Below are 25,215 nucleotides of genomic sequence, written 5' to 3'. Positions count from 1 at the left end.
TAAAGTAATCATAACAAATGCACCTGTCCACCTGTCTTTACAAAAGCGGTGTATAAACTAATTACACTCTGAAACTATAAGGGCAATATCAATATCAAAGGTTCTGCAGTGTAATCTGAATACTTCTATCACAACTGTAAACGATGTGAGGTAATGCTGATGTTCTGAGAATCTTTTGTTAGTGTAAAATAAATAAAATCCCACGTGTTGTAGTTGAGCTTTTGTTTCTTAGATGTAACAGTAAAACAGAAATCCAGTAAAAAGGAGACATAGATGAAGGAAATAACCCCAAATTATTTTTTTTTACATCGGATTAGGTTATACAAAAAGGCACCTTACATACCTGGAATTATAATGAATTTAATTAAAGGAACATTGCGCAACTTCTTTATATTAACGAACGTCCGTTACATTCAAGCCGTTGCCAAATGAGTTACTACAAAGCTAAGTTAGACTATTAGCTCCACACAGCGCTCTCTGGATTTCTCCGTGGGACTATGTTTAGACCATGGTGTAGACCGGCGACTTTCGCAGCCAGCAGCACGAGTGGTGCGGTTTACATCACCACTAAGAAAGGACAACAGCAGTGTCCAACTTTGGAGACCAATAGGACATCAAATTAACAAGATATTTTCCTCTTCTTAATCCTTCATGTCATCTTGATTTGATGGGTTAACTAGCAGCTGCGTGGAGGAGGGGTGGGGGTGGTGCACAATCAACGAAGGCCCTTGTCATGTGGACGCACTGACAGTGTTGTTATTAATTAAAATTCCACATGGGGAGACAAAAACTACGCACCATAGCTTAAAAAAAGTGCACAAATACAATATGTAAATGATCTTAGTACAAAAACAGATCAAAAAGAAATGAGCATATGCCCACGTGCATGTAAGAACAACCTTTTTTTCACAAAAGCCTCTCCAAATAAAAAATGAATTCTCTCAAAATCTCCAAACCCCAAATGCAACGGTGTTCTGGTGAAACCCTGGCAACAGAGTGTGCGCGGTTACGAGTACTATTGCTTTCATCTGACAAAACACAAGCAATAACAATCCACGTCCTTAAAATCCTGCAGAGGAGCTCTTGAAGCTTTAGGAGATCAACACACACCTCTGTGCGTGAATACAGGCTGTGCTAACTAGAGCAACTAGGTCACCCAAATATTCAAGGAGAAGATGTTTCCTTCAGGGCAGTACTCAGTGGGGTGAAACATTCACTGTGTTAGTTTTTAACACACCAAGCGAACTCCACCATGCTGATCGCCTCACGACGGACCGCTGCACACGCTAACCGACTTCTGGCATTTTCTTTCTTTCTTCTTTTAAAGAACTAAAAATTGACAGTGAGAGTCGGCTTGGAAGGACATTTTAAGAAACAGAAGACATTTGACTCAAGTCCTTGGAGGATAGGAGGCCCTAACGCTGCCACCCTCTCTGATGACATCCTTTGTTCTAACGGAAACCTATTTAAAAGAGAACATGAAGGACAAAATGATTCCTGTTACTAGGCAAATAAAACTCAACGCTCAATTTGTATTGCTACTATGTCGAATCTCTCTTTATCAGAAACAGAACAGTCTTGTTTCAGTTTTTACAACTGGAAAACAAAAATAGAATGTCTTGAATCTGGTTAATTGCAGTTAAAGGTGGCATCAGCAGAATTGCTGCAAGCAAAGAAACAATCTGTTTTGTCCTCTTAAACAGTCAGTTAAACTTCTTGCATCAGCACAGCTACCCCCCAAGCAAAATAAATGCAAATTTTGTGCAAATACGCGTGAACCAATGTGTGGTCAAGCACACATACAGAGCCATACACACAAATGCACACACTCAGAAAAAATGTGTGTGTGTGCATAAAAAAGAGAGACCACAGCGAATGGACAGTTTGCGGATGCATAGTGACATTCTCTTCCTCTGAGGCGTACAAGGAAATCAATAGTTATTGAAGATGCATTTTCTGGCTATAAAAGAAGAACACACGAACAATAGGCTTCATCCTGCATGAAGCACAGTCTCCAGGCAGAAAATGGTAAATGTCAGGTGAGGGCCCGCGGGAGTATGGATCCAGTACCTACATCATGTACTGCTGAGCACCTGCAGCATGCAGGACTGTTGGTGCAGACATTTTCTCTTTTTTTAACTTGTGAAGAGTTAAGAGCAAAGCAAAAAATACATTTTGTTACACTAATAACACATTTGCAAAAAGGAAGCCAAGATAAAAAATGGACTATTGCACATTGCTTTAATATCTACCCTTCAGCCATACAATTAGGGTAGGCTGGCAGTAACTCCCCTAAAAACAGATACTCATGTTCAGACCAGGGCCAGCAACACAACATGTCTCTGGTTCACAGTCACTGATCAGCTTAGAAAACACAGGGATTGTTTTTTCTAACTTACAAATAAATGGTATCTATTCATGCATCGGCCAATCCATCCTCACAGTATAGTTACTACAGTATAGATGTATTATGCATATGTGCACCACCACATTGCATAATGTATGTAGATTAATGTTTAAAGAGACAAGAAAATATGTGTCTATCTGTGACCTAACCTGTCTCTGCTGGTTCAGAGCTAACAGTGATAATACTGACATTATCTTCTCATCTCCTCCTGCTAGTCCCTCTGGAAAGCTCAGAAAGTCGACCTCAGTGTCTCTAATTTCAGACACTTAATGAGATTTTTAATTGGTGACCTTTTGAGAAGGGTTTTATACCACAGCTCCTGAGAGCACTCGAGGGGAAGCAAACACATAGCACTCAATACTCAAGCCAGGATCCTTCATGACAATCTCCAAAGGGTCTGATATTTAACTTCCCCCACAGGTTGATCAATACACAGACAACGGACTAATTAGCATTTGAACATTTGAGAACATTGGAGGAAGCTAACAACAACAGGTTTTAACTGTCCCAGAAGTCCATGGCATGTTTAAACCACCACAGGAAGCATTTGGAAAAGGGAGAATGAAAATCAAATACTCATGACCCCATCATAAACTCCCTCTGCTGCTCTTCATCAAACTTTTATCGTTGCTCTGTGTGACAAGGACTGGCAAAGAACAAAATCTCAAAGCCCAACTGAGCTGAACAAGAAATCAACACAGCCTGTTGAAGCGTTGGTGTGGCAGACCCAAATATATTGTACGTAGGTGGCGCTTAGTGTTTCTTTGTGTACCAACAAACAAAAGCAAGACTCAAAGCACTGTGGATGCAATACATCAACCTTTGTGGCCTGGGTTTCTTACCGTGGTGAGATGTCGCAGCCCTGCTGCATGAAGGCCCCCAGTGAGAACCAGAGGGAGTTGAAAATGCCAAACTCATTGGTCTGCTCAGGACTCTGCTGGTTGGTGTTCTGTTGCGTTGGTGTCTGGCCCTGCTGCATTGCCCCGTTGGAGGCTGATGCTTGGTTGGGAGACTGCGGCTCACCGCCCTCCTCGTAGTCTTCAGCGTGCCACTCATACGGGCTGAATCGACTGACAAGGAACAGGACAACACTGACGCCAATGTAGGCAAACACAATGCACATCCAGATCTCGTACGCCAGCGGGTCCAGGAATGAAAACACGCCAGGTTTGGATTTGGTGGGTTTCTTAATCATAATGGAGATACCAAGGGACATGAAGGGCTTGGAGAAGTCGATCACTTCTTCACGGACCAGGGTGATAGTCAGAGGAGCCACAGCCACATCTGCTTTCTGAAGGAGGGACACGGAGGCAGGCAAGCATGTAGAGACAAATACACAGGCTCTTTCTGTTCTGTAGTATGTGGTTGATAATGATAAAAAGCGCATAATTGTCTTCATCATAACACCTATTGTAAAGAATTTAAGGAATGGCAATGTCGGTCTGTTAGTGTATTTGGTGCTCAGTGCTGATTGCACATTTTAGCATGTTAACATGGCAAACTGTCTTGACACTAGCATTGGATATTCAACTTGTATTAGCAGTTAAGTAGTATGTTATATGTTGTACCTCTTTAAATGGAAAATAATAATTCAAAACAAAACTCTGTTCTCTCACCCCATAAACCAGTTCCCCCACCATGCCGTTCCACATCTTGGTTTCGGGATCTCTGGCTCCATATTTGCCATCTGAAACAACCTTCAGTTTGTACTGGTAGCCCACATGTTTGGCTATTTCTGCAGCCAGCTCGACAATGTAGCCCTCGTACTTGTCATTTCCTGCAAGCTGCTCGTGGTTCTTCTTCAGCATCACATATGGAGACTCCTGTTGGATGAAAGTGCAACCATGCAATGAGCTATAGTATTTTAATTCAATTACACCCGATGTCAGAAATAATATACAGAAACAGCTTCTGAAAAAATTACAAATTTCAAGCTATTGTGACTGTACCATAACTTTTACAGCAGGACAATTTGTTAAACTAATTAAGCCAGAGACAGCATTATGGATGATAATAATGCTTTACCATGTAGTTAAGTTTTATATTACTATTTAATAATATGGGAAAGGATATTATGGTTTCATTTTATGCTTCAGTGCATATCTTATCTTTTTATCTCCTGCTTAGCTAAGGCTTTGCAAAAACATCTCTCTATGAAAGGTTTGAATTAAAATATAATTATATGAAATTACAAGGTATAATTTTGGCTTTGTTCCTTAAAGGTATGGCATGTAATTATAATACAAAAGGTGCCTTAGTGTGATCATTAGGACAGCATTGCCACATTGATAACAAAACAAAGGTCACAAAGAAGTGGAGGAACTCGACTGACTTTTTAAAGCTGAGAAGACATTGGATCTGAAAAGAAGAACTATATGTGTGTGTGCATGGGTGTCTATATTTGAGCCGTGTAAATGGGGAAGCAGACATTGCTGCCCTCTGCTCTGGTGCCAGGTTGTTCTTCTTGTTATATCGTATTGACATTTATACATTTCACACTGATTGGTGTCCGGACAAATTACAGTTGACATAACACCTGGGACCCCACTATTCTTTAAGAAACGTGTATTTCTCATAGAATTTTAGTCAATTCAGTCTGAACCGTCCACCAGCACTTGGAGGGCTTTAATTCCCACAAGTTGTTGTGTGTGCCTGTTTTTAGCTAAGGCTGTGCTGAGCGGAGCGGAGCAAATCCTCCCATCATATTTCATCAGGATGTAGAAATGTGGGGCTGGAGGGTCCTCTGTGTGTTACAGGGATCTGGGTTCCCCTGCTCTTTATGGTTGAGGTGAAGGTAATCATTGTTACACATGGCAAGCCGAGGCCCACTGGTAGAGAAATGGCACCCCAGGGAGACAGTGGTGAGAAAGGTCTGGCGTGAAGCACTTCGACAGGGTATGCCCTTGCAGTCGTAGACAAAGACAGAGACACACACACGTTTGAACACAGACACACACTCTGGCACAAACAGGCATGCCATGGCATACAGAAGGACCTCCAGGATTCAGTCTCATTGACATCAAACAGTTCCACGGAGATGTGCTGTCACTCCACCAAGTTAAATATAAACCAGACAAGAACCCATATCAAACACACTTTTTGGGTACAAATGGAAGCACACACAGAAATAATACAACAAATACAACAAAATGCATATAAACGCATAGTGTATGTTTGATTAATTTTGCCGTTGGTGAAATTGTTAAAATAAACTTATTTTACTCCTCTTAGACCAATTCAAACAGACCCCAAGGGAATAGCAAAAATGACATAAATTTACTCTTGAATGCTACCATTTCTTGCTAAAACAACTCCATTTGTTTAATGGCTGTGCAGCTAGCCAGTATGCCATTAAAAAAAAAATCTCCTAGCATGCAAACACTAAATCTTAGCTCCAGTGCTCCATTAGACATGCTCTGCTTCACTCCACAGACCTCCTTTAAACCCCGGTCTGGTCTTTGTGCAGAGAATGGGACAGTAGGGATTGTGGGAATGCACAAAGTGACACCTTCACAGAGGCAAAACAGCACACTCCCCGAAGCAACGAATCAGCGAACACAAAAGTTAGAACGTAAAAAAAACTCTATGGCTACCCCGCAGCCCAATAACTGTTCACACGTTATCTCTTCTCTTACGTTCCAAGACAGAGAACCAATTTATCTTCCTGGAAGAAGGGACACTGATAGGAGATTATGTCTGAGAGACTTATTTTAGGTCCGTTCCCTTGGGAGACTGCAAGCTTCGTGAGGATCTTCACTTTTTTTTAATTAGAAGTCGAAAGACTACATGTTGAGTTTTACACAATGTACCCAATGTATTACATCAGCTGCCAACTTTTGTCTAATATCGCCAGAGTCCTGTTAGAAACACTCAAATACGCCTTCATGAATATCAACTGTTGTTTTCCTAATGTGTTCATTTAACTTCATTTTAAACTGGTTGCTATTTATTAATTATATGAAAGTAGCCCTTGTTATAATATCATTTTTTTCTTTACCTTGAACAAGACATCAACTAAGACGCTAAAGTGAACAAATTTCCCACACGGTTCTTGTATTTACATATTATATTACATGAATGCAGTGTCACTCTATATTGCTGTGTTCAGCTGTTTCTTGCCGATGCTACAGGGTCCCTCACTGAAAGCTTGCCTCTAGAAAAATATTGCACATATTCAAGTTTCTTTTCAATTATTTTATGTTGTCTCTCTGCTTCATTACCTCCACCAAGCCTTTATATGATGGGCTGTTTTTTTCTCTTAAAGGAATCACACAGTTGAAATGCTTTATCCCATTAACCTTCATAGTGGAGATCAGCTTTACACACATTGCCATGTATTACACATTTCATCCATGCATTGGATAGCAAGTCCAGCAAAATAACATGGTGGGAGTGATTTACAGAGATAAAAGACATTTTCACTAAAAATAAATACCACGAGTTCAAAAGAGAACCAGCACTGAGCTCCAGGTATCCACAGACACAAACTATCCTCTGATATTACATTTTCAACACAACATACACACTGAGAACATCGTGTACCTGCAAAGATATACTACGATCGTTATTATACCCTACTGTACAGCATATGAGCCAGGTGTTGCAAGCTATGTCCCCTTCTTTTGAGCAAAAATGTCCTAACAACCTAGATAAGAGCTGGTCAGATTGAATCTTTGCCGCCTTATTCTCAAATCCAACCTGATTCACAGACCCCGGCAGCTCCATCTGTGTAATGTAAGCCAGGATACTGAACACCACCTGACCAAGTCGTGTTTAACAGCCTGATGGAGAAATAAATAACACGGCATGACAAGAAATGAAGAACATGTTGTTCTCCAGTGCTATTTAGTATTGTATAACTACTACCACATTGATGAATTCCCACTTTGTCTCCTAACATTAAATGTGAGACTGCTTTTTTAAGCATTTCTTAAATATGTAGAGTGGAACTCTGCGAGTCAGTAAGTTGCCAAATGATGTGATTGTGATTAGGATTCCGAACAGGTACGAGTCAGACAGAAAGAAGTTAGCAGAATAGAGCTGGTAAGGGAAGGAAGGGAGCGAGATACAATCACTGATGTCTGCTGAATTCTTTCAGGCGGCTGAACTTTTAGGAACGCTATCATAATAGAAGAAAAAAAAACGTTTTCCTTCTATTCTCCATCTCGGTCTCACCCATCACTTCTCACCTCTTCTATTTTACTTACCAAGATAGTGGTGACTATGTACGTTCTGTTCTGCAGGCCGGATGTCTCGTTGCTGCCTCTCACGAAGCTGGCGGTAGTCACGTACTTTTCATCTTCATTCCAGTAGCCAACCTATGAAGAGGAGAATGTCAAAATGTCAAAAATGTTAAAAGTGACATTTTGGACTTAGAGCGGAAAGATCACTGAAAATCATTCAATCTTATTAGTCCAATTCTTTACAAAACCTATTGACCTAATCTTTTTTCAAGACATTTGAAACTAAGGTTAGCATATACAGTCTGACACTTTTTGGGTGACTTTAAAAAAAAACATGTAAACACATAAATTGTTCTTATTTAAAGATTTCTGGTGTACCCTGTCCACCAGCAACATGATTTTTTTCACTCTGGTTTTGTTTTATTTCCATTTTCAGACATTTTCCAATTGTATCACTCCTACTGATATATTGACACGGTATATTATAAACAATATTACATCGTTGCTGATTTCAAACATTAAGTGTTACAGGGGTTATTACCGATTTTGCACAGCAAGACAATGAACTAGAAATAAAAGTTGCACACATTTTTGCAGAAAAGCATCAGCGGGTAAAATGCAGCAATTTTCTCAAAGGATGGAGGATAAATCCTTGTTTCTGATGCACTTTACATGCTCAAAGTATACATAAAAATGAATAATATAATCATTATAAATTGCTACTCTCACTTTTTAATTGGTCCTTGAGCAAAATGCATCTCATTAACTGGGGCCTCACGCTCCAGACTTACCTTCTTTGGTCCAGAGGGGGCCAGTTCCATGATGCTAACAGTGTAGTTGGTTCTGCGGCCTTTCTCATTGAACTGAATGTGACCAGTCAATCCATCTATACGGACCTGTAATGGAGTTATACATAAGTCATTGAAAGGGTAAGAATTGCCCAGCTCATGGGTAAACAATGGCTGCCACGAAGCATGATATTCATGCAGTCCTATATCTTCATGTCTGCGCTGACAGCAAGCATTTACTTGTCACGCTTACACGCGATGCATGTTAAGCAATCGTGCATGTGTTTATGTAGTATTCATTTGTGAAAGTCCACTGTGCCTGGTCCCAGCGGACATGAATGACAGACGGTGTGCGTGTATGTGTACAGCGCAATGTGTTTGTCTTGGCTGTGTGATGGAGTTAATTGAGCGAACACGGCTTCCATCTCCAGTCCATCCACAGGCAGATGGCTAGATTGACACTGAGCAGGCCTCTGCACAGCCACTCTGCAGACAGAGCCTCGGGCTGCGTACACACACACACACACACACACACGCACACGCACACGCACACGCACACACACACACACACACACACGCACACGCACACAAACGCACACGCACACGCACACGCACACGCACACGCACTCAAATGAAATTACAAATGTGCCCTCAAAACAGTGCATTTATTATACCTCCATACTTAATGTGAATGGTCTTCCAGGCTACAAACATTACATATTGGAATTTTAATTGTATTTTTAATTGGCTACTCTATTTCTGCAGTTACTTTTTTTTTTAATCCCATTTTCAATCTAATCACAGTTTTTTTTTTTTTTTACAATCACTTTGCTACAAATGTCAGAACCTTGACGTCATTTTGGTTATCACCTGTAAGACAGGCTGTCAGATGTTCAGACATCGTATTGAACATTCATATCTTTAAAGAAATCTTACACTTGCTCAATCATCGGTTCATAAAACTAATTTATTGTGAAAGATCATTGAAACGTTACTTTAGATCAGCCACACACAAGCTAGTCATTGTTAGTACAATCATTAAATATTGTAGTACAAAATAGGTGATACATGTTTCATTATAGCACTGAAAACACATCCTTAAAAGTAAAGCACTGCAGTAGTAGAGCGAGTACTACAGACAGAGTGGAGTCACTGACCACATCCTGAAATGTATTACAGTACAATCACAACATAGGTTAGTTTGAATCAAAGCTAAATAATTAGCTAGGAAATAGAAAAGACAGTTCTGTAAACCATGAAATACAGTGTTCTTCAACTTGCTTGTATTGTAAAAAGCAAAACAAAGAAGTGAATGCTGTTCTTTTACATCTTCATCAACCCTGTCATGTGGATTTGGCCACAGGTTCTCCTCTACATCACGATGGATGTTTTTATTAGCCAAACATCTTGGAAAGAACCTTCGGGCACGGCCAATAATGTGGTATGAGTATATATGCACACCTTAGATATACAGTATATATAAAGTAAATATCTCAATCACCAGTAACGAGTTGGCAGAATTGGAATCTTTGGTTTATGTGTATTGTATCTAAGCTATAAAAAAGTAAGTGTTTGAGTTTTGAAAAAATGTGCACTTGATCATTGCTTGTGAGTTGTTGTTTTAAAAAATGATGTCAAGGTTCTGAAATTAGTGCCAAAGGGATTGTAAAAAGCTGTAAACAATTGTCCTTGATATAGATGCTGCTTCAAGCATGAGTGTCTCAATGAGACACTGGGAAGTCTCAAGGCCAGTCCAACATTGCTATTTACAATGCCAAAATGTACAATTCTAAACTCAATTGCTGATGTCATATTGCATGATGATCACAGCTGAATGTTATTGCCTGCAGGATTTGTTGACTAGCCGTGATGTCACATTTGATACTGCACAGCTCTCGTACGACTTAATGTGAACTTTACACGACAGAATGAGACCTAATTTGTTCAGCCAGCCCCAACTCAGGTGCCGTTAGCCAACGTGCCACTCAAGAATTTGCACTAGTGTGTGTCAGTTCGAGGTTCTATGTATGTGCATGCGTGTGCACACATTAGCATGTTCCTATGCATGCGCACATACCTGCTGCAAGGCTCTCTGGATGTCTATGCCCTGTCCCCAGGGAGCTGGTGGGTTGGCAAGACACTCTCCAGCGTTGCCCCTGCGAGAGATGTCTATCCTCTGTCTCCTTAAATTCTGGAAGGCCGTGGACATGACTTTTACCCCGTCATATGTTAGAGCGCCTGTGTACTGAAAAGAGAAAGCAAAAGGATTAAACTGTAACTTATTGGCTAAAGAGAGGCATGGCAGCAAAAGCCCTCCTCAGCTTTGTGTTTACTCCCAAGGATAATATATTTTTACCCTAATTATCAGTTTACAGCTTGACCCTGTAAAAATTCAGATATTTGGATTTGGAATCAATCTTCTATCTTAGCTGGTTGGACAGTTGTTTTGGTTTGAAATCAATAATAATAATGAAATAGCAGAAATCCCAGATCTGAATCACCACACTCGGACAGGATCAAGGGTTCTCTGTCCAACAAGTTTAGTAGAAACCCTTTCCTTTCCTTTTATTTTCCTCATAGCTTTTTGCAGTATGCTGGTGAAAGTCACAAAAAAACAAAAGAAAGAAAGAAAACAAAATCTAATCACACCTTCTGAGAAAGATGGCCTGATTATGATTTAGTTTGTGTTACTTCAAACGTAGCATCTTGTCACATCCTGTGCTGCCTTAAAACTTCTTTTATTAACGCTTCAAAGATAGAAGACAAAAAGAAGAAGGACAGATCAGAGAGAAAAGCAGTAGTACTTTGAGTCCACTCTTGGGCACTTTGGAGTCTTTGTTGTCGAACTCCATCCACTGCTGGACGACGCGGCTGACGGCCGGCTCAGAGTTGTTGACGAGCTGAAAGCCGGTGATATTCGCCCCACCTTTCCTCAGGTCTGTCAGGTCGATGTCCAGGAAGCCCTGAGACAGGAAGTGGACAGGGAAAGAGGTGAACTGAGACATACATATTGAAAAAGAGATATGTGTATAGGTAAAAAAATTGCTATTTCTTTCACATGCACAATTAAACTAACTGCACACAAAGCAGTGCAGAGTCCTCAGATGAATTTAGTGAAATTCCTGGCAGGGGACATTGAATGGAACTTGCTGGAATGACAATAGCAAATTGGAGGGGTCCCTAGATCAGTTGTTCCAAACCTTTTTGGCCTTTTTGACTCCTTAACCAAATGAATGTGCACAGCCCTTTAGCAGAAATAAACATCATTTTGTGAGAGAAATGTGTTATATATTATATATATATATATAATATATATTTTTTGTGAATCTATTTAACCATCTTGTGACCCCTCAGATTTTAACCCTTGGGAAGTCCCAACCCCGAGGAAGTGAACCACTGAAGAATAGGAACCACAGGATAGAGTATCAGAATAAAAGCATATTTTTGCTGCTTCATTTGGCGAACATTCTTTTGACTTTAGCTTTTATTTCTTGTGCATTTCTTAAACACGTAAATTAAAAAGGAAAAAAAAATTGATTTGGTCATAAATGTAAAATCCCCTGCTTCAGTCTGCCTGCCCCAAAAGGTTGGGATCCAGGGGTCTAGTGTGCACCTGGTATTAGAGGGTAATTCTGCAGAATGCACTACAGTGTACAGGTAGTTACTGTTTTTAATTGTACCATCAAAAGTGCAAGGGTTAATAGCATTATGAAACACATCCTTTTTCACTTAGAGAGGTCGTCCCACTGAGCATACTTCATCTTAGTCTTTCCTGAGGGGTGCGAGAGAAGAAAAAAAAACTAATTTCATGTCTGTGTTCAGTCCGGAGCTAATCTCTGATAGACTAAGTCCTCATAGGCTAATGTTTACAATGGCAGGATCAAAACCTCCTAGGCTAAGGGGAACAATGCAAGGGGGTGCCTCAGGCAGAACAGAATGGAGAAGGAAGCATTTCACTGTAATGGTAGCGCCTACATCTATTTCCCCCCCTGACTATTATGTGGAGGAGGCTGTTTTTCAGAGCGGTAAGAAAGGCACATTCGGTCTCTCAGCAGGCTGCCTATCAGCGTGGTGGTGTGGGGGGGGGGGGGAGAGAAGAGACAGACAAGTGGGAATGGGTGGGAGTATAGACCAAGCAGGGGAGTGGGAGAAAAGACTTGTCAGTGATTTGTCTGAGATTTAAGAGCAACGTTTTGACTGATAAAAAGAAAAGGTATTGTTTCTCGTTCTACTCTGAGGCCATATGTCTATCTCCAACTCTCACTTGATTACTTTCTCTGATCGTCACATCCACATGGTAAATAGAAATGAAGCCAAAAGGAAGTGGCTGGCTGTTTACCAGGATGCATTTCAGATAGTTTCATGCCCTTCTGGTGTCAGACGTTGTCACAGGTACAAACTAAAAGGCTAGCTCAAGCTAAAGGAGACAAAAGCAAGCAACAAAGGGGGGCGGTGTTAAGTCCCCCCCCTCCTCACACCACTGTCTCCCTAATGTACCTGTGTGTGTGTTGCTGCCAGGTGTCCATATTTCTCAGCTGAGCAGAGAGACTAGTGTATTTTTTCTGCTTCATGTATGAGCTAATGCAGTGCAGTGAGCTGAAGAGGTTACTATAGAAACTAGCCTTTACTACCACTGGAGTTGGAAGGGTTTTTTCTGACGGATATTTGATCAACTTTTTAACCAACATTTTCTCTATTGCTAGGCATCACACACAAACACACACCCACACACACATCACATATCAGTAGGTGGGCTTTCAAACCCAGTGGCTTGTATTCCGCTAGACTGGAGAGTAGAACTAATAAACCGATACGTGAAGCCTCGGCTCCCTTCTTCCCACCCACACTTTGCTCTGCTCCTCCTGTTACACATTAGGACATTGATGCACATGGGCCAGCACCATGGTACACCACCCGCTAACATCACTCAGGCCCACATAAAGAGGGGAAAAACTGGTCCTACATTTCTTGGCATGCCAGCACCAAATTTAAAAATTGATATAAACAGCTGCTTATGCACATATATTCACGTGATAAAGACAGAGAAACTGCATAACTTATCTTGATTCTTCTGACCTGAAGCGGTTACTATAGAAACTAGCCTTTACTACCACTGGATATGGAGTTTTTTTTCTAACAGAGACTTCATCAACATTTTAACCAACAATTTTCTCAATCGCTAGATTATGTTTTTTTAGAATACCACACACACACAAACACACACACACACACACACACACACACACACACACACACACAAACACACACACACACCTGCAGATGTACACAAAGTAAGTTAGGAGATATAAATAAAAAAGGTAATTTATAAATGAATGTGGCTACTTTGCGTATCAGCTCTTATTACCGTCAGAGCCTTATCATTCAAAATTAAATCTGACAAACTGGCCCGATGAAAGAGATTGAGCCAATCTAAAAATCCAAGCAGTGAGAAATTGTTTGCCAGCAGCTGCATATTAATGCTGTTATTACTACAGCTTTGGTTGATGTCAATTTTCTCTTCATGTGGTTGCATTTAATGAGACTGGACAGTGCTGAAGCAGCCTGCACACCTCTCGCATTGAGAAAATGGCAGCAGACCATTAGAGCTAACGGACATAAGCTTAGATACATTTACTGCCTGACCTTTTTCTGTAACTGTAAGTCTGCATAGAATTCTGATTGTAACACGTGTCCCAAATGGGCTTTACTGTGAGTCTACTATGCTGCTGTGATGTCTGAGGGTTTGATGGCCCAGCAGGAGAATATACGAAGTAGCTGAAGAAGAAAATGAAATGGGAGAACATAAAAGACATAAAAGCAGATAGGCGAAATTATTCGGCACATGCAAGTCTGTTAAACTGGCAATAAAGCACAGAATATCCGGAATCCTTTTAAAAGCCAGATTTCATGACAATAATATTCATTCATGAAGCTGGATGTTTGTTGACAAGTACAGTATGTGAAAATATTTCAATGAATTCTAAATAGGTAAATAGATGCAGTGAGAAGGAGAAGAAGAAGAAGAAAAAGTAGAAGAAGAAGAAGAAGACATATTCCTTACCAGGTTAGCCAGGATGTAGTGGTAGCTCTTTGCATTTTTGCCTTGTTCGACAATCTGAAAGACAAGGTCAGAAGAGAGAGAATAAAATGCCTGTGATACAAAAACAGGCAGGTGGTTTGTGTGTGTGTGTGTGTGTGTGTGTGTGTGTGTGTGTGTGTGTGTGTGTATGTGTGTGTGTGTGTGTGTGTGAGAGAGGGAAAAGGGTTTTGACAGAGAGGTGTCTCAGCAGTATACCTGGTAGAGTGCACAGTACTTCACCTTGTGCAGGTCAGACAATACATCAGAGAAAAAGCACTAAACACTTAACATTTAATATAATAAAAGATTAGTAAATTTACATAGATCAGCTTTAACACACTAGTAATAACCCCACATATCAACCGACTCCATATAACAAACCCAACAATGGAGCTTATAGAACATGGATAAAAACATGTCCTCTCCTCTCCCATTTACTTTCCTCTCCTCTCCTACTCAATACTTTTAAAGAAAGTATTGAGTAGTGTGAAGTCACTGAAATTGTTCAAACAGTAAAGATGAGAAAGTTAGTATTTTCTGTCTTGGTGTTTGATGCTAGTGTTTTTCCTCTCAGTGACAGTGTGTGTGTTATCTCAGTGTGTGTGTTATCTCAGTGTGTGTTATCTCAGTGAGGATTGTGCATAGTGCATGTGCGGTGCTGAGCCTGTTTTGAGAAGTGCGTTAAGAGTTGTGTTGATGATGATGACAATGTCAGCTGTTTAGACCAGGTGACTGTTGGTAGTGCAGACTGGAGTTTTGCACATGCAGCTCCAGTTGTGCCCAGTGTTGTTTAGCAATAAAAAAAATAAAAAAAACTGTATTACAAAAACAAAAACAAAAATCAAAATAGGAAAAACAGTCAAAGAAGGTAATAAAAGGAGTAGGAAATGCATTTTATGTACATTTACTGAAACTGAACTGCACAAAACAAATCGAACGTCGTATCCTGGAGGCCTTTAGGTGTCATAAAATCACCATTTTGTAAATATAACACGTAATATGTTTGCTTCCCTCCTCCTCCTCTTCTGTTTTCAATAGTCAACCCCCAGGAGCGTTGATTTAATCTTTGATCTAATATCTAAAAAACTTACAATATTGTAGATTTCACCTCCAACTCCAGCGTTATCTAACAAAAATACATATAATGAAGTCTGTCAGTGTTGAACTGTGCGCAAGACCCTCTCCCATGCCTGCATCTCTTTTCTGCCTGTGCTGCTGTCCCGCTATAACTGCCGGCGGGGTCAGGGCAGTGAGAGGTGTGTAGTGTAGTGCCAGAAGTGGTTTATTTATGAATGAAATGGAAACACTGGACATCAGTTTCCCTGACATTTGAATACAAATGTGGTTTGAAATGAAATGAAAAATAATACCTGTCTTAGCTGGTGGCACTCAAGGCAACTGTCGAGTTCGCCTATGCTTAAATAAAGAGCCTGCTCTACTGTACAACAATTGTGTGTGTGTAAATGTGTCATCACAGCACACTGGGCAGACACATGAAATAAGGCCAAGTAGGCAGCACTTATTCAAAGCCATGCAGCATCCAGCCTGAGGACAGATAACATGAGGTTCATTCCACTGTCTCTGTTCAGCCACTATGCATGACCTCACACATTTTTAGCTAGCCCCCCTCTCGGTGAGCATTTTCACTTGCATATACTTTAGGGAGTGTACTCTTTTGTCCGTGTGTAATGTGTGTGTGTCTTATAATGCTGTAGTTTATGACAGAAGGTGGCATTTGTTATTAATGGTGACCCTAGTACAAGGCGGGCCCTGCGGACGAGCCTGTGGCATGGAAAACTGAAGGGAACGAGGAGAGACAGGCAGCAGCGCTGACACCAATACACCCAACACCAGTGGAAGACACACATTACTGCCACAGCGCACCGTCAAATGGAAACGTTTTAGAAGTGAATAGTGTTTTAATTATACACGCAGATTTGAAGAGTCACTCAGAGTTCAGCCCCAGGAGGAGGGGTCACTGTGTTATCTCTCTGTTGCAGAACGCACTAAAACGTTTTCGAGGTAGTTCTTCTGTCACGCTGAATGTTCTCTAAGGAGGCTACATCAACATTCAGTTGATGTGAGGCGTCACCCTCAGGAAACTGTCAGTGACATTATCGTAGAAGAATCTGTGTACTGTATGAGATGAATGAGATGAACACGGGGGAGTTTAAAGGGCCAAACAGGCAGAGGCAATGTGAATGCGTTCGCCACTGTTTGGATGCCCAGGCAGGGCGGTGTGGAGGCAGGGAGCAGATGTGGGTGATTGATGGTGGACGTCTGAATAGAGAACTTCTTAGACTCAGCTCCTGTAAACTGGTGAGAACTGATGCAATAACCTTAACTGTAGACACGGGGCCATCAATAACACTCGCAGAGAGGAGCCACATAGATGGGGACTATGTGTTGTGAACATCAAAGTACATGTGTGTGTGTTTTTTTCTATCTTCTTCTTATGAAAAGTACTGAAACAGAAAACTGTCTGACTGAAGAGTCATAAATCATACAAGTGACACCTACAAGCAAAATATGACAAATGTGTGGATATTTCTGGGGATACAAATGCTGTCAAGTCTGTCAAGCTTTCTGTATTCACTTTGCACATATGCAGGTTACAACACCTCTTTCACAGCAGATATGTTGACTTGTCATAGCAGGAGGACACAGGTGAAATACATTTTCTTATCAATGGCTGAGTTCCATTAAGTGTCCCAGTAAGCCATGCCAGTGAGCCAGCATGCAAAACACCAGAGCCCTGTAATTAGCTCACCTGAATGGAATGCACTTGTTATCAGTTACACCTGTGCTTTTCCTCCTATAACGTGCCAAAGTGTCTGCTATGAAAAAGGTTTTTAATCACAGTAACTCAGCATTTTTGTAACTTTTGAAACAATGGGTACTTGATTTCTGACAGAGGCGGGCTGCTCATTTTTATCTGCAGATCGGCGACTTAGCCAGCTTGAAAGACAACTGTATTGTCTTTTATTAGCTGTAGCTAGCTAGCTAATTGAGCTACAGTCAGCTAAATGAGTTGGTTGGAAAAAGCTTCCCCTAGTCAAGCCGTCTCGTTTTAAACAGGTAAGACGGGTCTTGCATGGTCTTACATGCATGATATTGTGTTTGAAGATTGAGGCTAAAGCTTCATGTCTCAGGCAAAAAGTCAGCATCCTCACCAGAAGATGACTCTGTTATCCAAAGCTTGACACACCTGCCATGCCTCGTTATGGTTTCTAGGCTGTGGGGGACAGGGTTTAACGAACAGTCAAATGTGATGCCTTTTTCTTTTAACCGCGCAGAGCTGAGTAAGTGATGATCCTATCACAGCGGAACTGCCGACTCCAAATGCCAATGCTGCTTTATTTATCTTGCCGGTCCTTGATGCTCCAGGAGACTAAACACTACAGCAGACCGCCAACCAACCCCCACTCTCCATTTATATCCACCCCTTTCTCTTCCTGTCTCTCTGTTATTCACCCAATTTAAAGATGCCCATTCTTGTTCTTCTGTGTTTTGAAATTTGTTGAAAGGTTTTTTTCTGCTGTAGTCTTTTAAAACTTAACATGCAGGCGTCTAACTCCATTTATAATAAGCTTGATATGTACAAAAGGAAAGTACATGGATCATTTAACATTCCTAGTTGTGTTGTGTTGGTGCGTGTTGGTGCATATAATGCGGAAATTGCATTATATATTGCAACGTAATTACATAACCCCCTTTTATTTAAAAAAACTAAGGAAAGCTCTTTACCTTTTTAAGGATGCCAGTGAGCCTCTCTGTCTCACAATCGATGATAATCTGGCCCTCCTTCCTCTTGTCCAAATCCTGGAACACTTTCAGGAAAGAGGCCTCAGTCATGGTCTCCACATTGACCGAGGTCACCAGCCAGTTCCTCTCCGCCGCTGTGTCCAGAACCTTCTGCAGCACTGACAGGCCTAGACAGGAGTGTAGAGAAAGGTGCAACTCTAATTGCATGAAGTTATTCCAGACTGAAATGTAAAATAGAATCTGTGTAGGCATTTACAGAAAAAGTTCCCCAAAGACATCCAAGATGAATGAAGCGATGAATGATTAGCTCTCTACCGAGAGCAGTCCATACGTGTCAGCAGCATGAGACATAAATTATGTGCAGGCTAAACTTATGCTGTGTGTAGTTATATTATGAGCTGAAAGATAAATTAAAACATGTGGGAAAAAAACAGAAGCTGTGCAGAAAAACCTAACTGCTCCTGATAAGCTTATCCATCAGTATCTCCCCTGTAGCTTCAGTGATGAAGTATAATGAGTTGGACAGTCCATTAAAGACTCTGACATGTACAGGTGTGCTTTTCCAGTTCGTATAGCGCCAGGCTAAATAATCACCACTTTCATACTAAGAAATAATCAGCCCATGCACCATCGCAGGGGATGCACTCACAGCCCGCTTTAGGTCCACTGAGCACCAATTACAGGTGGCATTACTCAATAACACTGTCACAAATATGCTGCAGAGACACCATAGAGCCAGATGTAGAACAACCAATGAGCTAAATGCTCATGCTAAGACAGAAAATAAATGGTGATTAGAGAACACATTGATCTAGAGCTCTGATTTACAGTCTGACTCCCATTTGTAGTCCTTTCCTGCTGGCTGTAGACCAATCAGATTCCTCTCGCGCTGCCAGCCACAGTTGTTCTGCAGAGTAAATAAAGTAATTTCCCCCACAGCAGACTGGTAGACATTGCCCAAATGAATCATAGCAATTACAAAATTTAGAAAATGTAAACTAACACATGATGAAGCTGTATTTGATTTTTCCAACACTAAGCCGGCAAAGCCCGTTAGAGCCACCATGGTCCTATACATAATGTGTTTTGTATGTCCTCCATGCTTGTTTGTTCACGTTCATACAGGCATTGTATGCATATCGAGCAAATGTAAATATAGCTTATCCAAAACAACAGGAACACAGACCCTGTCAAAAGTAGAATGAGAAAGGCAGTCACAGCCTGTGAAAGATGATTGCCTGGCCTTATTAAAATACACACCAGCTGCTCTCCACGCAATTCACACTGCCTATTTGACATCAGGTCATTGAGAAACGAAAAGGTGAATGGTGTTTCGCATCCACATACGACCACCGCATAGTACAATGTAAAGAATTAATAGACGCCCCAAAAAATGATAAAAATGTAAAAATGTACATGGCGACATATAACACATTTCATTGGGTCTCTATCCATTCACTGTGAATAATTGTAGCCCTTGGTGCTGACAGATTCAGAAGTAGCTGTGAAACTGATGATAGGCATGGGAAGACAGGGGGCACTTAACCATGGCTGTGAATGAGGCCACTGGCTTCTGAGCAGAATGGACAACTGTTTTGAGGAGGCCCAGGACCAGTAAAGGTTTCAGCACCAGGGACAGCACCATGCAACAGAACATGAGCCAGCTGATTCTTTCCCACTGAAGCAGTGCACCTAGTTCTATCTTTTCATTCTCTCTTTTTCAATGCTTTTACTTCTTTCTAAGGTCTCGATGTGTTTCTTTTTTTTTTTTGTTCATCTGGTCATGCATTATGTACAGTGAGGAAAATAAGTATTTGAACACCCTGCTATTTTGCAAGTTCTCCCCCTTAGAAATCATGGAGGGGCTGAAATAGTCATTGTAGGTGCATGTCCAGTGTAAGAGACAAAATCAAAAAAAAAAAAAAATCCAGAAATAACAATGTATGATTTTTTAACTATTTATTTGTATGATACAGCTGCAAATAAGTATTTGAACACCTGAGAAAATCAATGTTAATATTTGGTACAGCAGCCTTTGTTTGCAGTTCCAGAGGTCAACAGTTTCCTGTAGGTCTTCACCAGGTTTGACACCCTGCAGAAGGGATTTTGGCCCACTCCTCCATACAGATCTTCTCTAGACCATTCATTCTGGGCTGTCGCTGAGAAACACGGAGTTTGAGCTCCCTCATAAGATTCTCTATTGGGTTTAGGTCTGGAGACTGGCTAGGCTACGGCAGAACCTTGATATGCTTCTTCCAGAGCCCCCCCTTGGATCTTCTGGCTGTGTGCTTCTGGTCATTGTTGGAAGACCCAGCCTCGACCCATCTTCAATGCTCTAACTGAGGGAAGGAGATGGTTCCCCAAAATCTTGCAATACGTGACCCCGGTCCTCCTCTCCTTAATACAGTGCAGTCGCCCGGTCACATGTGCAGAAAAACACCCTCAAAGCATGACGCCAACCCCCCCATGCTTCACAGTAGGGATGGTACTCATCATTCTTCTTCCTCCAAACACGATTAGTGGAATTATGACAAAAAAGTTGTATTCTGGTCTCATCTGACCACATGACTTCCTCCCATGACTCCTCAGGATCATCAAAATGGTTGTTGGCAGACTAAAGTAGGGCCTTGACATGGTCTGGTTTAAGCAGGGGAACCTTCGGGCCATGCATGATTTCAAACCATGACGTCTTAGTGTATTACCAACAGTAACCTTGGAAACGGTGGTCCCAGCTCTTTTCAGGTCATGGACCAGCTCCTCCAGTGTAGTTCTGGGCTGGTTTCTCACCTTTCTTAGGATCCTTGAGACCCCCCGAGGTGAGATCTTGCATGGAGCCCCAGACCGAGGGAGATTGACAGTCATGTTTAGCTTCTTCCATCTTCTAATGATTGCTCCAACAGTGGACCTGTCTTCACCAAGCTGCTTGGACATGTCCCCGTAGCCCTGTCCAGCCTTGTGGAAGTGTAAACATTTTTCTCTAGTGTCTTTGGACAGCTCTTTGGTCTCGGCCATGTTAGTAGTTGGATTCTTATCGATTGGTGTGGACAGGTGTCTTTATGCAGCTAACAACCTAAAACAGGTGCATTTAATTTAGGATAATAAATGGAGTGGGGGGGGGGGGGCATTTTGAAGGCAGACTAACAGGTCTTTGAGGGTCAGAATTCTAGCTGACAGACAGGTGTTCAAATACTTATTTGCAGCTGTATCACACAGATAAATACTTACAAAATCATACCTTGTGATTTCTGGAGTTTTTTCACAGTGGACATACCCCTACGATGACAATTTCAGACCCTCCATGATTACTAAGTGGGAGAACTTGCAAAATAGCAGGGTGTCAAATACTTATTTTCCTCACTGTACATTATAATCCAGCATTTGAGCAAGATGAGTTAAAATGTTTGTGTAGATGTTCTGTACTGTAATGTATTATGGAACGACTTAGGGTCAACTTTTCTTCCAGACTTTTTCTTATTTTCTTATATCTTTCCTGTTTTTTCTTTCTTTGTCTCACTTCATGAAGCATTGAATATCCTCTCGCCTTTTCAAATGTAGCTATGTGGCTGATGCACCCTATAAATCAGAGCCAGTGTGACGGGGAGGCTCGTAGGACTGGCCAAAGTGAAAATGGTTCTCCAAAGGCATCCCTGAAAGAGAATAATATAATGGAATCTGGCTGTCATTAGCATCCTTCTGGCCAGAGGCATTACATGCAGACCTGGGCACCAGGCAATCGAGAGTAGAGAAAATAACGATTTGGTAAAAACATTTCTTGAGTATTGTTTATGAGACGTTTAATGGGCTATCACATTTGTTTTCCCATTCTTGGCTTTTGAAAATAAAAACGAGAGGCACTTTTATTAGAGGATGTTGTAAGACAGCAAGACAGGTGTTATTAGAAAAAAGGGGCGGTGAAAATCGACAAGCTTCTGAAATTTTAGAAAACTGACACTGCATATGGTATATATCCTTGACCACTGAAAAAGTACAAGATAATACAAATATATTAGACTAGATATTAAAGGGCTTTTAACCTTTTTATGGCAATTTTACCTACAAGTGCTAAAAAAAGATTCTTTGATAAAATATTTGGAAAAAGCACACATATACACACATAAAATAAATTCCTCACAACTTAACAGAATTTGTCTTAAAGGCTTAAAATAACCCTGTAGGAAGGGGGACTACAGCGTTGTATCCAGGCAACAGAGGACTACTGATATGGATTCTACTGTCTCGATCCCACCAATCAATCACACGGGGGCGACCCTGCACGCACGCACCACCCAGCAGTTTGTGAGTTGGTAATGAAGGGATCACAGAAGAAAAATAAATCTGTAGGACGTGTGTGTTGAAAGAATAGGGCCAGAGGCCACTGTGAAATCTCCCCTGTCACTGTTTGATAGTTTGCTCTGCAGAGTGACATGAAGGCATCTCAAGCCTGCTTATGTCTCTCACACACAAGTCACAAACACAAGCAGAGTAAAGTTGCAATAATTCGCATGTGCAAAATGCACACACTTATCCAAAACATGCATACGTTTTGGCACACACACACATAATACACCCTTCATAATTACGCGCCAAAACCCACAACACCTGGGACAGATGGAATGGCATTGTGGGAAGGGAGTCGCTGAGAGATGAGGGGGGAAGGGGGCGAAGAGGAGGAGTGTCTACAAGAATGTTATGAAGATGTTTAAATTGTGTTTCTTCTTGCAGGCTACTGACTGAGGGACTGCTCAACAAAAGCCTTTGTCTTTTGTTCCTTTGGGTGATTTATCTGCAGGTCAATGTTTCTTTTCTGTGTTCTCCGTCTTTGTCTGAAATAAATGTTCTGATGGCTGCTCATTGCTGTAAAATGTTAAAATGCTTTTCAGAAGAAATCATGACTGAGGATGATGACAAACCGTATTGAAGATATGTATCTTGATAATCAATTGAAAACCTCTATATGAAATATTTTACAGAATAATAATAATATTAATAATTCACTTTATTTATATAGCGCTTTACATGGTAGTCAAAGATACTTTACAGTAAAACCAGCACATTTAGCACATTAAAAACAGATAAGCAATAAACCAACACATAAATCAAGCATATTAACAGCAATTTAAAACAAGAGAACCACTAACTACCAGGGGAGAAATGTAGGACTACTGTATGTGGAAAGCTAATCTGAAGAGACAGACGTGTATGGGTAGGGAACTCCAGGAGGAGGGGGGCTGAGATGGTGAAAGCTCTGTCACCCCAGGTTCGTTGCTTGGTCCTGGATTGGGGGGGGTGTCTGTGAGGTACGATGCAGCCTGGTTATGGAGGGGGAATTCAACCTGGATGTGTTGGGAAACAGGGAGAAGGGCGTGATGTGATCCCGGGAGCGGGTGTGTGTGTGAGGAGACGGGCAGCAGAGTTTGGGATATATACTGGAGTTTATTTAAGGCTTTGGCAGGTGAACCATAGAGGATGCTGTTGCGGGAGTCAATTGTGGATGTGATGAAGGCTTGAATCAAAGTTGGGGCAGCAGAGAGGGTGAGTGATGGGCGGAGATGGGCAATGATATTGAGGTGAAAGAAGACACTTCTGGTTAATCTAATGGCTTAGCCAACTTCAAAGACGCATCTTTTATAATGATGTAAAGATATGTGTTTATTAAACATAAAGTGTCCCCTTAAAATGATTAGGCCACATATTTAGCATGATAAAACATGAAATAAATAAGTTTCCTACCTGAGTCAGAACTGTACATGTAGACAAATTTGGTCCATCCGTAGTGGTCGATCACGCCCACCAGAGCGTCCTGGAGCTCAGGTCTCAGCTGGATGACAAACTGGTTGGCTGTCTCGATGGGGAAGGACGGCGTGACGAAGCACACATGCAGCGCTCCGCAGAAGGACATGAGCATGTTGACCGTCTTCCTGTCATACAGGCCGATGATGGCGTACACACCTTTGGAGAACTGGGAGCAAACTGCCAAAAGGGACAGAGAAAACAGGGAGGTTAATATTTGGACTCTTTAGAGTATTATGGAATATTTGAATTCAACTCAGAAAAAAAACCTTTATAACTGAAAATAATAAAACAAAATTACAATTTTTAAGAATTGTAACATTTGTTTCCACACCATTTAAGTTTCATACAGATGATTTAGCTACATGAACAAATTTGATGTCTGACCTGTTTTGTGTCTTGTTGTTGCATGACACATACATTCTACAGATTTCCCCATGTGGGAGGGACAAACGTATTGAGCTGAAGTTAAAATAATTAGTCCAATCGGCAATTAAACAGTCAATTCCAGCTTCCCCCATGTGAGGATTTGCTGCTCTTACATAACTTAATTAAACATTTTTGAGTTTTAGACTTTTGGTCAAACAGAAAAAAAGGCATCCCTTTGAAAATTGATGATGTTCAATTTCACAATTTCATGATGCTTTATAGATATAATTAATTGATAATGGAGTTAGTCGTTAGTTACTCTATTGTATTTCATTTTTGAATGAACTGAATCAAGCTAAACTGAATTGAACTAAATTGAATTCTAGAGAGTGTGGAAGTTTGTATTGAGCTTTTATTTTCATTGTTGTCTACCATCTACATTAACAATTGTATAAAAAATGAATTATTTGTTAACCCTTTCAATTGAAACCGTAGTCATCACACAGTGCTTTTGAAAATAGCTCTAATAGCTTTCCCCTTGCATCCATTCAACTGCTCTTTGGCATGTTCATGCAGATCTGGTCAGTTTGAACATCTGTATTCCACCAGTCTGTGTGTTTGCTTTCAGTTGGGGAGATGCAGAAGGTGAAGCCAGATTAGGAGTACAGAGGTTAATCAATGCATCCCCAGGGTTCCATTGACATTTTACTGGCAGCAGGAGGCGTTTGCAGCTCTCATTTGCTTTTCTCCCTCAGTCTCTTTCTCCCATTGTCTGTTTGTCACTCTGGCTTCCTTTACACCCTATAACACCTCAAAATAGTTAATTTATGTTCA

General features: G+C 41.0%; 1 protein-coding gene and 1 long non-coding RNA gene across 7 annotated transcripts in view; one reads left to right on the top strand and one right to left on the bottom strand.

The window, feature by feature from the left end:
• The window catches only part of gria1a (glutamate receptor, ionotropic, AMPA 1a), a 64,502-nt gene that overhangs the window by 23,460 nt on the left and 15,827 nt on the right, over positions 1–25,215 (bottom strand). For all 6 annotated transcript variants that reach the window (XR_004658270.1, XR_004658269.1, XM_034883846.1 and 3 more), the window contains exons 3-11: positions 23,953–24,192; positions 18,205–18,389; positions 14,440–14,493; positions 11,183–11,341; positions 10,456–10,623; positions 8,382–8,486; positions 7,615–7,725; positions 4,024–4,230; positions 3,250–3,698 (exon numbers count right to left, since the gene is read on the bottom strand). Coding sequence is in view for 4 of the 6 variants with exons in the window: in XM_034883846.1 (XP_034739737.1) it covers positions 3,250–3,698; positions 4,024–4,230; positions 7,615–7,725; positions 8,382–8,486; positions 10,456–10,623; positions 11,183–11,341; positions 14,440–14,493; positions 18,205–18,389; positions 23,953–24,192 (1,678 nt within the window). In the remaining 2 variants the exon portion in view is untranslated. The remainder of the gene's footprint in view (positions 1–3,249; positions 3,699–4,023; positions 4,231–7,614; positions 7,726–8,381; positions 8,487–10,455; positions 10,624–11,182; positions 11,342–14,439; positions 14,494–18,204; positions 18,390–23,952; positions 24,193–25,215) is intronic.
• On the top strand, positions 9,706–24,103 carry LOC117951880. The gene is made up of 3 exons (XR_004658272.1): positions 9,706–9,819; positions 12,733–12,735; positions 24,093–24,103. It is a non-coding gene; the product is annotated as an uncharacterized LOC117951880 (long non-coding RNA).

Source organism: Etheostoma cragini, chromosome 10, assembly GCF_013103735.1.
Source record: "Etheostoma cragini isolate CJK2018 chromosome 10, CSU_Ecrag_1.0, whole genome shotgun sequence".
In the NCBI taxonomy this organism is placed as follows: Eukaryota; Metazoa; Chordata; class Actinopteri; order Perciformes; family Percidae; genus Etheostoma; species Etheostoma cragini.
This window is presented reverse-complemented; position numbering and strand designations above follow the sequence as displayed.